This window comes from Moschus berezovskii, chromosome 6 (assembly GCF_049115385.1).
Source record: "Moschus berezovskii isolate FMDL1 chromosome 6, NW_MosBer_1.0, whole genome shotgun sequence".
Classification (NCBI taxonomy): domain Eukaryota; kingdom Metazoa; phylum Chordata; class Mammalia; order Artiodactyla; family Moschidae; genus Moschus; species Moschus berezovskii.
The window spans coordinates 71332030-71347900 of NC_142465.1; the positions used below are offsets into that span (position 1 = coordinate 71332030).

General features: G+C 42.4%; 1 protein-coding gene across 1 annotated transcript in view; it reads right to left on the bottom strand.

The window, feature by feature from the left end:
* PAH (phenylalanine hydroxylase) overlaps positions 1-15871 on the bottom strand; it is an 84693-nt gene that overhangs the window by 29267 nt on the left and 39555 nt on the right. Inside the window, exons 4-5 of the mRNA XM_055396355.2 lie at positions 12795-12883; positions 715-782 (exon numbers count right to left, since the gene is read on the bottom strand). Of these exons, the coding sequence (XP_055252330.2) occupies positions 715-782; positions 12795-12883 (157 nt within the window). The remainder of the gene's footprint in view (positions 1-714; positions 783-12794; positions 12884-15871) is intronic.

Here is a 15871-nt window from a genome sequence, read left to right on the forward strand (position 1 = left end):
CTCCTTTATCTCCCCCATATTCTAGCAAAGCTGTTAAAGTCCCATCACCTCATGTTCTAAACCCTGTATGTTTCTTCTCAAGCATGCCTTTTCTCACACCCTTAACTCAGGAATGCAGCTCAGGTCCCCAAACACTAAGCTTCTCACAGGAGCATTTCTGTAGTTCCCAAGAACTCAAAATAGCAAAACAAATCTCTTCCCAAATAACATTTGATATTTGCATTTTCCTCTGGCTAAAATCTGGCGGAATCCCAGAAAGAAAAAATAAACTCATTCTAAAATTGCCCTTCACATCTGGGTCAGATCAGATAAAAGTAGAACCCTGAGGCTTGGCTCTCCTGAAACCTCCAATGATTCACTAATTCAGTAAAGCAGCCAACTCCTTCTTGAATGTAAATACTTCTTTCTCCTTTTTCCTGGTTTAATGCAGAAACACCAGAGGCTCTTTTATTCAGGACTGAGGCCTTTTATAATTATGTCAGACGTTACTGCGTAATTACACAACAAAGCTTGGGAGAGAGCTGGGCCCTGGTACAGGGGGTAATATTGTTTTATCTCATGGTGACTTTTTTAATGCGTGTTATTAAAGGGATGGCTTAAACATACACAAACATACACAGAGGGAAGAATTCTCCAAGCTGGTACTTTCTAACTTTGGGCAAAGGAGAGTATGGTCTTCTCCCCATCCCCCACCAACATGCAGAACAGACTTACTGTCTATAGTTGTAGGCAATGTCAGCGAATTGCTTCCGTCTTGCTCGGTATACAGGATCTTTAAATCCCTAGGAAGAAAGGAGACACTTGATTTCTTCAGGCTTTGAAACCTGGCCTATCTACACATGCTCTGAATGAGGGCCTTTGACCACTGACACTTCATCTCGCCTTCCTCTGATTACACTCTGAAAATAAAGTCTCAGTTAATCTGAGCATAAATTGTCCCACAAGATATCATGAGTGACACATTACTAGCCACACTTTCAATTCAATGTGAGCTCTGCCTTGGGATTCCTAAGTGCAAATGGTGTCTGGGTTTTAAAGAAATTTCATCTATAGCATTTCTAATCTATAAATGTGTTAAATTAGGCAGAGTTCTTAGGATAAATGTCTATGAAGAAGATATACAATAGCCACTCAACTCCTGACCAATGGTATGAGTCCAGCTCTGCCTCCAAACTTCTTAATAGACTAGCAGGTAAATGTTTACTGATATTGCAATTTTGAAAAATACCATTTATTCAGTGTCTATTATGTGCCAGTCTGTGCATGCTAGGAGCTTATAACTCTCACAAGAAACATGTAAGGTAAACCAGTGTGATGATCCCTTCTTTCCAGAATAAACAGTGGTTCAGAGAAGAGCAGTCCAGTAAAGATAAAGTTAGGATTTGAATCACTCAGGCCATACTCTTTTCACTTCATTTCAGGAAATATCAACCTTTACAACTTGGCAGGGGCCTGACTAACTAAGGTTCTGCCCCAGGGCATAAAAAAGATGATACTAGTTTATCCTCTGAGGCTGACTTGCAGGCAGCCTTTCCCCAACAATTTGTAAACATTTCTGAGTGAAAAGAGGTCAAGTGTGTCTTTCAGTGTTGGAGGTTCGGGGAGGTCACATCCTAGGGTTGGAGATGATCCCAATTGGTTAAAAGGACATTTTCCTTATGTTTTCTTCTGGGAGTTTTATCATTTCAGGTCTTAATTTAGTGCATTTCAAGTTTATTTTTTGAGTGGTATAAGACAGGGGTCTAATTTCATTCTTTTGCATATGAATATCCAGTTTTCCCAATGCCATCTATGGAAGAGACTATCCTTTCCCCATTGAGTATTCTTCACTCCCTTATCAAACACTAGTTGACTATACGTGCATGAGTCTATTATCAGGCTCTTAATCTGTCCCATTAGATCATCTGTCTGTTTTTATGCCCATACCAAAATATTTTGATTGCTATAGCTTTGTAATATAGCTTGAAATCAGGGCATGTAATTCCTCTAGCTTTGTTCTTTCTCAGGATTGCTCCTTGATCTTGGCCTAGAAAATGAATTTTTGAATATGACACCAAAAGCACAAGCAACAAAAGCAAAAGTAAATTAGTGGGACTACATCAAACAGAAAAGCTTCTGCACAGCAAAAGGAACAATTAACCAAATGAAAAGGCAATCAATAAAAATAGGAGAAAATATTTGCAAACTCTCCATCAGCTAAGGAATTAATATCCAAAATATACAAGAAACTCAAACAACTCAATAGATAAAAATCAAATTGTCTTTTTTAAAAATAGGCAGAGGATCAGAACAGGCATTTTCCCAAAGAAGACATACAAATGGCCAACAGGTACATGAAGAGATGCTCAACATCACTAATCATCAGTAAGATGAAACTAAAATCACAATGAGCTATCACTTCCTATCTGTTAGAATAGCTATTATCAAAAAGATGAGTGTTGGCAAGAATGTGGAGAAAAGGAACCCTTTGTGTATTATTGATGGGAATGTAAATTGGTATAACTACATTGGAAAACAGTACGAAGGTTCCTCGAAAAATTAAAAATAGAACTACCATATGATCCAGCAATCCTACCTCTACGTATATATCCAAAGGAAATAAAATCATTCTTAGAGAGGTACCTGCACCTCCATGTCCACTGCATCCCCATTTAAACAGTCAAGATACAGAAATAAACTAAGTGTTCACTGACAGATAAATGGATAAAGAAAATGTGGTACATATATACAATGGGATATTATTCATCCATAAAAGAGAAGGAAAAACCTTCTGACAACATGGGTGGACCTTGAGAGCATTTTACTAAGTGAAATAAGTTAGAGAAAGACCAAGTACTGTATGACATCACTTATATGTGGAATCTAAAAAGGCCAAATTCGTAGGCAGAAAGTAGATTGGTGGTTGCCAGAGGATGGAGAGTGGGAGAAACAGGGAGATGTTGGTTAAAGGGTCAAACTTCAAGTTACAAGATGAACAAGGTCTAGGGATCCAACGTACCGGATGATGACTATAGTTAAAATACTACTCTTTATACTTGAAAGTTGATAAGAGAGTAGATCTTAAATGTTTTCACCACAGGAAAAGAATGGTAATTATGTGAGAAGATAGAGGTGTTAACTGACCTTACATATGGTAATCATATTATAATATATATAGTAATCACATATGACAATCATTTTACAATATGCACACATATCAAATCATCATGTTGTAAGTCCAAACTTATATGATACTGTATGTCAATTATATTTCAAAAAAGCTAGAAAAAAGACAATTTTCCAAAAAAAATTTGATTGTAATCTGTATTTTAGTTAAACAAGATACCAGTGTCATCACTCTAGAACCTTGCTTTGTTCCCTGCAAGCACCTACCAATAAACCATACCATCCATCACTTTAGCTTGCAATTTCTGTGTGCCACCATCCCTCCAAACCAAGGCATTAATGAATCAACAACAAAGGTTTCTGCCATGGAGAGTAATATTTAAAGACTCTTTTTAAAGGATAAGTATTCCCTGACTTTCAGATATTGTTTTCTGCTTCACTTGATTGGTTGGTTGGTTATTGTGTTCATTTGTTTTATAAAACCCAACTCCACCAGTAATTCCAAAGAACCAGGGGTCCATGTATACAATGTAGTTTCACCTGAGTATCCATAGCATATAGAGTCTGGTTGGCATATGGAAAGAACCACCAACACTTGTTAAAACAGAGAAGGAAGAAAAGGATAAGGGGGAGGGAGGGATAAACAGAGGGGGAGAGGGAGGAAGGGGAGAAGGGAGTTCCCTAGTTTGTTTCCTAGGATATTTATAATTTTTGAAAAAAAGAAAAATCTAAATGTTTCACACTGAAAAAATAAAGCAAAATTTCCATATTATTTAGTTTTTTACTCCAAAACTAAATCTCAAACTAAGCAATTATTCAGCTTAGAAAAGATTCCATAACATAGTTATTACAATGCATAACTATAGTGTTTTCCCTCAAGCACGGAATGATTTTAAATTATTAACTACAGGCAGGAAAGCTTAGGAATCTGAAAACTTAAAACTACTGCTGGACCCAGTTCTTCTGGATGAAAGTAAATTGCTTTGGGACAATACAGTAAGAAAACTGGACACTGCTGGACTTCCCTGGCAGTGCTCTGGTGAAGACTCCTTACTTTCAGTGCAGGGGCCGTGGGCTCAGTCCCTGGTCAGGGAAAATCCCACATGCCCTGTGGTGTGTCCAAAAATAAATTAAAGAAAGTTGGACTCTATCATTTTATTTCCAAGCAGCGCTAACAAACACTTTGAGGAACCTGTCTCCTGGGCTAAATGAAGAACACATCTCCAAACTTAAAGACTCAAAATTTAACCTTAATCTTTGTCAGTCATTAATGCTTGACTTACAGTCATCCTCACTACAAGTCGTATTTAATGGTCATGGCTTTTCTCAGTCCCTAAATACAAAGCATAGCATTTGTACTTGTAAAGTTGCCTTGGAGAATATCTATTTTTATATTTTGATGTAGATACACAGAAAGTGAAGCCCATAGAGCCATTTGCTGAGGGGCCCTTAACTGCAGAAAAAACACCTCCACTTGGGCTTTCTGGTCCTAGCCAGGTGGTGAGATGTGGTTTGAGATCTGAAATAGTTACCCAGGGAGAGGAGTGAAGAATTCAAATTCGCTTATTCAGTGGATTTCCACTTTATTATGCTGTCTCCAGAATGGGATGCCCATGACAATTTCTCTTACCATTTGGCTCATTTTACTTTTACCTTCAATGTATTTTGTCTAGGTAGTTTAAACGTTTTTCCACCAATAAAAAAAAAAAAGCTTAACATAAAATTGAATCTCCAGTAGGTAGCAGCTATGTCAGAGGGATTATTTAAATAGAATAAAAACAATGATAGAATAAATACACCCAAATCCAATCAATGGTGTGAAATGGGAACTCTTATTCTTCCATGCCATTTAGACTTCTAAATGTATTTTTAATGTGTAAAAATACACAGTATTTTTTTTAAACTGTGATTGTGGGTTTCATTTTCCCTCCTCTTTTTTTTTTGCAGTTGGGTTTATTTTATTTTTTCATTTTTATTTATTTATTTGAAGTACAATTGATTTACATTATCATGTTAATGTCAGGTATACGGCAAAGTGATTCAGTTATACATTTATATATATGTATAACTGAATACATATATATACATGTATCTTTTTCAGATTTTCCCCTTACAGGTTATTGCAAAATATTAAGTATAGCTCTCTGTGCTATATAGTAGGTCCTTGTTAGTTATCTATTTTATATATAGCAGTATGTATATGTCAATCTCTGGTGGCTCAGTGGTAAAGAATCTGCCTGCCAATGCAGGAGACACAGGTTCAATCATTGGGTCAGGAAGATCCCATGGAGAAGGAAATGGCAACCCATTCCAGTTGCCTGGGAAATCACATGGACAGAGGAGATTGGCAGGCTATAGTCACAAAAGAGAGAGGTCATCACAAAAGAGTTGGACACAATGTAGTGACTAAACAACAACAACATATGTTAATCCCAACTTGAAAATTTATCTTGGCATGCACGCTCAGTCTCTTCAGTTGTGTCCAACTCTTTGCAACCATATGGGCTATAGCCTACCAGGCTCCTCTGTCCACAGGATTCACGATGCAAGAACACTGGAGTGGGTTGCCATGCCCTTCTCCAGGGGATCTTCCTGACCCAGGGATTGAACCAGAGTCTCCTACTGCTGCTACTGCTGCTGCTAAGTCACTCCAGTCGTGTCCGACTCTGTGTGACCCCATAGACGGAAGCCCGCCAGGCTCCCCCATCCCTGGGATTCTCCAGGCAAGAACACTGGAGTGGGTTGCCATTTCCTTCTCCAATGTGTGAAAGTGAAAAGTGAAAGTGAAGTCGCTCAGTCATGTCTGACTTGTAGCGACCCCATGGACTGCAGCCTACCAGGCTCCTCCATCCATGGGATCTTCTAGGCAAGAGTACTGCAGTGGCTTGCCATTGCCTTCTCCGGGAGTCTCCTACATTGCAGGCAAATTCTTTACTGCTGAGCCACTGGGGAAGCCCAATTTATCTCTACCCCATTTATAATTAGAAAAAAAGTAAAATAATATTAAAAACCCATCTCAAATCATTATGGGAATGGACAGAAGATGATACAGTGAGCTATATCAACACATCCAAATATAATATTATTATATTTTATATTGCATAATATTTTATATACTATTATATGTTATTTATATAATTATGTATACTATTATTTTATAAAGATTTTCTATATGGGAAGTTTTCTAACTCTGGTCTTTTCCAACTTCAAGTTTCTAAGAAGTTCATTATCAACGTACAAAGGAACTCTGCCAACTAAGCAGTACAGACTTTTGTTCTGTTACCAGCAAAAGAGATCTACAGCCTTGAAGCCCACCTCTCAAGCATTTAGCCTTGCATCCCCTGGGCTGCCAGGTGGCAGGGCTCTGTGACCACGCAGAAGACACTCTGAATTAAGCTACAGTTGGTGATGACTAATCATCCCATCTCAATTTAGACTAATAGCAGCAATTTCGGTAGGACTGCATACAATTTATTTATAATCATCCTGTCTCAATTAAGCTAATAGCAGCAATTTTTGGTTGCACTGCATGTAACCAAGTATGTTTTGACAGGAAAATATATTGTTGGTGAAGGAGTGGTAGGGGGAGGCGGAAGAGAGGCATAGTGGATGGGAAGATGGTGAGAAGTCTACAGGATGCAAAGTTGTAACATCACCCGCAGTCCACCTGGAATCTCTTGCCTTAATCTCAGCAATTTTTTTACTTGGGGTGTTGAACAGTATGATTTTGCTTCAGTAGGGTTGACTTATAGAAAGACTGCACACGTGCCAAGTCACTTCAGTCACGTCTGACTGTTTGCAACCCTACGGAATGTAGCCTGCCAGGTTCCTCTCTTCCATGGGATTCTTCAGTCAAGAATATTGGAGGAGGTTGCCATGCCCTCCTCCATGGGATCTTCCTGACCCAGGGATCAAACCTGTGTCTCTGGAATTGCAGGCAGACTATTTATCGCTGAGCCACCGGGGAAGCCCTTACAGAAGATTAGTAAGTTGCAAAACATTTTATGATCAAGTTGCAAATGACTTCTGTCCCATAGAAAACACTCGTGGTTGGGACTTTATTGTTTTATAGGACATTAACCATGTGTGCCAATCTTTGTAATCTCATTCTAGCATCCCATTTTTCAATGACCATATATGTTTTCGTCTCTTATATCTTCCTTTGCACTGTCCTTGCCACGTTATTGATTCCCTTACTCCAGAGTTTATAGATCTTTGAGAGATGTTCACTATCTACCTATATGACAGTTGTTTTTAACTTTTTAAAAGTTATGCTTTGACAGAGCAGCTTAGTAAAAGCACAAGGAGTCTTTGATCACTCAACTCTCTGACTGATCCTTAGAGCAGACCTTGATAGGACCCTGGGGTGGAGAAGGTTGGATGGGCAAAGGAAAAGGGAAAGAGAAGTATTAGGAAGATAGTCCTGCTTTCAGGAAAGAGCAAGGCTCTTCTTGGAGGGCAGGAAAACTCAGCATCTATGTTCTAGAAATACTGAAAAGCAATTTGAGAGATTTAAATCAAGAAGTAGAAAGAGACACAGAAAAGCAGTCGTATTGGCTAATGTTTTCCCAACCAGAAAACCTCCCCTCAGGCAGATCTTCAGTTTAGAAGCAGGTACAGGTACCAGGAAAACTGGAAGAGATTTCTACGGGGTTAGGATGTGTGTGGCAGAGGCTGCAGGTGGTCCCCAAGATTGCTAAACCACTGTTCCTGGTCTCTTTTCCAGGGAGTAGCAACCCTGTGACTGAGCTGCAGGCAGTGGAACTGAAGAGAAGGGATGTGAGTCACCTTTCATCCTGGACCATAAATACCTCCCAGGAGCAAGGCCTGGCAGAATGGAGACGGCTCCCAGGACCCAGATGAGGGTGCCACCACTAGATCGAAGGAGACTTGATCTCTGCAGGACTGTAGGAGGAAATTTCCCTACATTGGAAATGAACTTTTACTGGATTAATTCATAGAGATCTGGGGGTTGTTTGATAAGCATTTGGCTCTACTGATCAATACTTTGGTCACCTGATGGGAAGGGCCGACTCACTGGAAAAGACCCCGAGGCTGGGAAAGATTGAAGGCAAAAGGAGAAGAGGGCAGCAGAGGATGAGATGGTTGGATGGCATCACAGACTCAATGGACATGAATCTGAGCAAACTCCGGGAGAGAGTCAAAGACAGGGAAGCCAGGTGTGCTGCAGTCCATGGGGTTGCGAAGAGCCAGACACGACTTAGAAACTTAACAACAACAACTACTGACCTTGTTACAAGAGGGCTCACCTCAGATCTCCCTCTTTCCATAAGTCTCCCAAACCATTCTAGTCCACAGGAACCTTAGAAATGATAGTATGTACTATCTGACTCTTTAAACCTCATGTTTAACCATATGCTTTGTGTGTTATGATTTTACCAAATAAAGAATTGATGCTTTTGAACTGTGGTGCTGGAGAAGACTCTTGAGAGTCCTTTGGACTGCAAGAAGATCCAACCAGTCCATCCTAAAGGAGATCAGTCCTGGGTGTTCAGGACTGATTTTGAAGCTAAAACTCCAATACTTTGGCCATCTGATGTGAAGAGTTGACTCATTTGAAAAGACCCTGATGCTGGGAAAGATTGAGGGCAGGAGAAGGGGACGACAGAGGATGAGATGGTTGGATGGCATCACCGACTCAATGGACATGGGTTTGGGTGGACTCTGGGAGTTGGTGATGGACAGGGAGGCCTGGCGTGCTGTGGTTCATGGGGTTGCAAAGAGTCGGACACGACTGAACTGAAATCAAACTATGTTCCATGGAACACTATCATTCAAGATAGTGTTGCTAGGTATTCCATGAAAAGGGGGTTCCATGGGTAAATAAATTCAAGGAACATTAGGTTGAATGGGTTTCATTTTTATAGGATTTTCCAAAGGCTCTAGTGAGATAATGGAACTGATAGATGCTTAAAATGAGAGTCGAGAATACAGACTTCAGTCCTTGATCATGAGAATTTTTTTCAAAGACTACAATTTAAGAACTGTGCACATGACCATTAAAGAAGTCCTCTGAGGCAATGAATTTATTTTGAGCTGATACTGAGTTCAAAGTATAAAACCCAGGGCACATAGTTCTGCAGCATCAGTATGAAAAACTCAACCAGGAGAAAGAGGTCAGGAGGAAGGCTTTAGGGAAGCCAAGATATGTGAGCTGGGCCTTAAAAGATGAAAAGACAGGTTTACCAGCAGGCAAACAAGTGAGAGGATAAGAAAAAATATCCCAGAGAAAGGAAATGACATGAACAGGAGCACAGAGGCCGGGAGATGTCAGAGAAAGGAGACCCATTTGGGATACTTCCCTGGTGACACAGTGGCTAAGACTCTGTGTTCCTAATGCAGGGGGCCCCCCAGTTCGATCCCTGGTCAGGGCACTAGATCCCACAAGACCCAAAGCGACCAAATTAATTAATGATCTGAAAAACAAAAACTAGACCCATTTGAATTCCACCTGCCAGGGTGTATTCTAGCCTCCTCTGACATCCATTTGGGAAGACTGGACACCCCTCCCTGCTCTACCCCACAACCAAAGGCCTGTGGAAGGCAGGAGGAACCAGGTCTCACTAATCATTTCCACTCACTTTCCTCTCCACAGACTGGGACACAGTCCACATACACATGAGGCCATACAGCCCACTCATCTGAGTTGTCTCCTCTGAAAATGAGAAAATCCAATCCTCCCAGGGAGGTTATAACATTGAAATTTTGAAAATGTGGGTAAAGCCTTCAGCACAGCGTCTGGCATACAGTCCTCACTGGAGAAACATCAGCTGTGGATGTTATTTGCTTCATCAATGTCTGTGGAAGGAAGGGGAGTGGAGGGGAAGGCGGGAGAGAGCCGGGAGGAGAAGGCAGGTGAGCTGGCCCCTTCCACATTCCGCTGAAAGGCAGGTGCCCTCTACCCTGCACTTCGGGAACAAGTCTTCCTTGGCCTCATTTCTCAAAGGGGCTGTTTTGAAGGCCCTGAAGTGAGATGCTGGGTCAGGTGTCAGTGGACACTGCCAAGGGCAGGGGGTCAGCCTGAACACCAGGGGACCGGGAGGAACAGAGGGTCCTTTCGGGAAGAAGGCCCAAGCCACTCCTCGCGGCCAGGCCAGACCCTGCGGGGCCAGGAGGCTGCAGGGAAGCACCCTGGAGGGTTTGCTCTGTCCTTGGCCTGCGAGTTCCCCAGATCTGATGGAAAGTCACAGATAGGAACACAGAGATCCTGGCCTCCTCGTCAGGGGGACCGTGTACCTGATAAATTGCATTTTTATGATAAAAAGCATGACACGGAGAGGCCAGTGAGCCAAAGACATGGGCTGGGTCTGTAAAGAAAATGAGTTCCAGGGAGTTTTAAGACCAGCCCCGACTGCCTCTGAGGTGACACGAGGGTGAGGAGAGGGAACGGCCGTTTCTGAGGACTGGCCTCGTCCCCCGCTGCTCCGAGGGAGCCAGCACGCGGCCAGGGGAAGGGACACGGAGCCGGGCGGGAGGCAGGGAGCTTGGCAAGAGGAGAAAACATCCCAGGGTCGGGGTCAGGGTGGCCAGCCAGCATTTCTGAGAAATGGAGTCTTTGGAGATGCTCGTCTCCCTGGGTGGGTGGCAAAGTGGGTCTACCCCAGATGGGGCATGTAGAGCACACCTTGTGTGCCCACCTTTCCGTGGGCTCCACTGGCTGCTTTCTACCCAGGAAGATGGGACGAGGTTCCAAATGCTGCAACTTTACCTCTAGTTTTTGCAGGGAGCAGGTGTTTAAGTAATAGATATGAGGAGCCCGAAATCCAAGCTCTGGGAAGTTCACATAAAGATGCACAGGCAGGAGGATTCACTGCCAAATCATCCTAAAAGACTGAAACGTCCTACAAGCTTCCTGTTGGGGGCGGGTTAGTACATGATAACACTGACTTAAAATATGTATATTCATGCTGTGTGCGTGCATGCTCAGTCGTGTCCGACTCTTTGTGACCCCACAGATGGTAGCCCGCCAGGCTCCTCTGTCCAAGGGGTTTCCAGGGTAAGAATACTGGAGAGGGTTGTCATTTCCTACTTCTGGGGATCGTCCCGACTCAGCGATCAAACCAAGTCTCCCGCATCTCCTGCATTTGGCAGGTAGATTCTTTACCACTGCGCCACCTGGGAAGTGCCATGTGTACTCATGTGTGTCTAAATAAATAAATTAATAAAATATTGATGATTTTGGACAGTATAACAGGTGACATTTTTCTGTTTTGAAGTATAGGAGCTGGGGGAAATTCACCTTTGCTTCTGCATATAAAATACCTTCTCCATGTTAAAAAAAAAAAATGCAGAATAGAACCAAGAGAAAAAAGAGAAATAACTGAGATTAAGGATGATCTTCATATTCTTCCTTATGCTTTTCTGCACTTTTGAGTCCACTCTAAGGGGTTTACTATTTGAATTGGAACAAGCAACAGCTGTTCATATTTTAAAAGGCTAGCTTGCCCAAATAGCTTGCTCTTTGTCTCTGTGAAAGGGCCTGAATTTCTGACACTGGTTAGACTTCTGTCCTCAGGTACTATGAGCACAGATGAAAGAGTCGAAGGATCCAAAGTTTAGGATGACTTAGGGAAGTCATTTACTTTTGCTGTGCCTCAGTGACTCTGTCTGTACAATGGGAACATCAGCTTTGCTTACTGAAAAGAGCCTTTGTGAAGAGCAAGTTCACAACCTGCTCAACTGCAAAGACCACATAGCTGAGACGGAGGAGAAAACAGAGTCCTGATAAAATGCAGAGGCTCTAAGTGAGTTACAGTAACGATCGCCAATGAAAACAGTCTCCAAGTTGTTTAAAGACTGAGGAACCATTTGCCTGGTCGGAGAGCAAATGACAGTCAACACGATGGTGGCATCTCTCACATCCAGGCTGCTCCTTCTAGAATCCTCCTCCCTAAAAAGGAGAATAAGACTCCAACCTTGGTCCTCTACTTAAAAATATGAATGGATACAGGATTCAGTAAAATGCTCTATCTGATACATGAGATCTTTTAAAATCTGACTGTAACCCACCACCCAGCTTCATCTGACACTCTCACCCTCACGCCTAACACATCAACCCAGCCATTCCCCAAATACTGTCTTTGTTATTCAGTAACTGAGTTGTTTCCGACTCTTTGCGCCCCATGGACTTCACGCCAGGCTCCCCTGTCTTTTACCATTTCCTGGAATTTGCTCAGATTCATGTCCAAATATTCCAGATACTATCAGGACTCTGAGCCTTTGCATATGCTATTCCCTTGGCTCATAGAGCCTGTTGGTTCCTTATACGACTAGCATCTTGTTCTCAGCCTTTGAAATCCAGTTCCAGGTCACCACTCCCCACTGCCCCACTGTACCTCGTGGAGTTGTTAGTAGTTTAGTGTTGCCCAAGCACTTGATTTAAACCTCTGTGGTAGGACCAAACCAGAAATAAAGGTGATTCACATATGTGCATATGTGTTTTGTGCATGTGTGAATACACATCCATTACATACATATATGATAAATAAATAATAGTTTCTGGATGGTGATCTGTATTTGCTTCAGAGATAACCATGATAATGATGATGTCTAAGTAGACACTCAATAAATGTTTGTTGTACAAGCAAACAAAGACACATTGCTCCAAGCAGGTGGAGGAGGTGGAGGGAGGAACTGAGGAAACCTCATGGGCAGGGCCACAGGCTCACCGGGTGATCTGCATCCAGTTCAGCTCCATAGCTGAGAATCTGATTGGCAAAGTTGTCGAGTTCCTGAATGGTTCTTGGAAACCAGGGCACTGCAACACAGAAAGGGCAAAGACCTGATTAGCAGATGGGTGTAACGTGGCCAAAGGTCTCACCAAGATCAGAAGCAGGGGATCAGCTCCAATGAGGCAAGCCCATGGTGTTGGCAAGTGGGGTCCCAGATAACCCCCAAATTCCTATTCAAAAGTCAAATCTCATTTTCCTTGGAAACAAATTGTATATACCTATTGGTTTATTCAACATTGAAATTCAATAAGCCAGTAACAAAACCTGACGATAGCTTAAGCGTATATCATGATGGTTTGATAGACAAGCACATTGTGAGAGGATTCCCCCTATCTGGTTAATCAACACATCCATCACCACACATATTTATCTTTTGAGGGTTCTATTCTCTTTGCAAACTTCAACAATACACTACAGTGTTATTGACTACAGTCACCATGTTTTACATTAGATCCTCAGACCTGATCCATCTATTTTGGGGGGCCTTCCACATGGCATGTGGGATCTTAGTTTTATCACCAGGGATTGAACCCGTGCCCCCTGTATTGGAAGCACAGAGTCTTAACCACTGAACCGCTGGGGAAGTCTCAGACCTCATTCATCTTATAGCTGAAAACTTTGTACCCTTTTACTAGCCTTTCCCTATTTCCCCACCATTAAGCCCCGGGGTAACCAGTTATCTACTTTATGTTTCTATGAATTTATTTTTTTTTTCTTTTTGAAGATTCCATATACAAATGATACCATTCAGTATTTTTTTTTTTTTTTTCAGTCTTGCTTATTTCACTTAAAACATGTTCCCTCACCTATTCCCTTTCCTGGAGATTTTCTCTGAATGATCTCAAAATTCATCTCTTGTCCACCTATCTTGGCACAATGGAGTGGTGTTTGATGGTTTACTTTAGCAGCAGAATATTTCATGTGATATATGTTCCAGATATATTCTGGAATATGCATTCTATGCATGCTAAGTCGCTTCAGTCATGTCTGACTCTTTGTGACCCTATGACTTTAGCCCACCAGGCTCCTCTGTCCATGGGATTATCCAGGCAAGAATACTGGAGTGGGTTGCCATGCCCTCCTCCAAGAGATCTTCCTAACCCAGGGATTGAAACCACATCTCTTGTGTCTCCTGCATTGGCAGGTGGGTTCTTTACCATGAGGCTCCCTGATAGCTCAGTTGGTAAAGAATCACCTGCAATGCAGAAGACCCCAGTTCAATTCCTGGGTCGGAAAGATCCCCTGGAGAAGGGATAGGCTACCCACTGCAGTATTCTTGGATTTCCCTTGTAGCTCAGCTGGTAAAGAATTCGCCTGCACTGCAGGAAAACTGGGTTTGATCCCTGGGTTGGGAAGATCCCCTACAGAAGGGAAAGGCTACCCATTACAGTATTCTGGCCTGGAGAATCCCACGGACTGTATAGTCCATGGGGTCACAAAGAGTCGGACACCACTGAGCAGCTTTCCCTTTCACTTTCTTTCAGCGCCACCTGGGAAGCCTGTTCTATTGTAAGCACCGGTAAGCCCAAGAACCCTCCTCTTGCGACCCATCTTCCTTTCATGTATCTCCCTCCCAAGGGCCTCCAGGAAACCTTGCGAAATATTTCGGTATCAAAGCCATGGTGACATGGAATAAACACCATCCAGCCGTTTGGGATTTGACGGCACTGTGCAGTACCTAAAAGCCCGCGGGCTTGCTCTGAAGCAGTAGCGGTACAGTGGGAGGGTAGGTGGGGTCTGAATGGTGTGGCCCACGGTGGCTGGGTCCTGCAGAGCCGGTGGTAGCACCCAGATCTCTGTGACCTTCAAGAAAGAAGGCACACTGAGAGTGGAACTGTCCCAGGAATGAATGAACAGAGATGAGGACATTTCGGAGGGAGGAAATTTTAGGGGAAAATATGCTAAACTTGCAGCCAGTTGGGTCTACCTTTTAGAACCCAGGCTCCAGCTGCTTACTTACCCTCTCTGTGTCTCAGTCCCAACTCTGTAAAAATAGCAGCAACAAGTCATATACCAGGAATTGTGCTTAACATTTTTGGTGAAATATGTCCTTTAATCTGGGCATTGCTGTGAGGCTGTGAGGAGTAAATGAGAATATAGGCCAAGGATGCAGCCTAGCGTCAGGATGATAAAAGGTAGCTTTCCACTGCTTGCGTATTATTTGTCTGGCTTTGCTCGTCAGGCAGGAAAGATCATGCGTGCCATCTGGTGGTCATACTGGAGAACTGTCACCCATGGTCTACACATTAGAGAATCAGACAGGAAACAGCTGCATTCCATCAAAACAAGATGATTATGTGAACACAAGTAATAAAGGTCCACTTAACAGCCTCCTTTCCATAGATCTGAGATGCTAGTATTTCTTCCTCCTTTGTTAATAATAAAAACTAACTAACACTGAGTATAATTCCAAATACTTTACTTAGTATTTGTACTATTGGTGGGTACTATTGTGTGTATGTGCTATTGGTGGGTACTATTCGATGAGCTGGATCATCGAAAAAGCAAGAGAGTTCCAGAAAAAAGCATCTACTTCTGCTTTATTGACTATGCCAAAGCCCTGTGTGGATCACAACAAACTGTGGAAAATTCTTCAAGAGATGGGAATATCAGACCACCTGACCTGCCTCCTGAGAAATCTGTATGCTGGTCAGGAAGCAACAGTTAGAACTGGACATAGAACAACAGACTGGTTCCAAATTGGGAAAGGAGTATGTCAAGGCTGTATATTATCACCCTACTCATTTAACTTATATGCAGAGTACATCATGAGAAATACTGGACTGGATGAAGCACAAGCTTGAATCAAAATTGTCAGGAGAAATATCAATAACCTCAGATATGCAGATGAAACCACCCTTATGGCATAAAGTGTAAAACTAAAGAGCTTCTTGATGAAAGTGAAAGGAGAGTGAAAAAGTTGGCTTAAAACTCAACATTCAGAAAACTAAGATCATGGCATCCAGTCCCACCACTTCATGGCAGTTAGATGGGGAAATAATGGAAACAGTGAC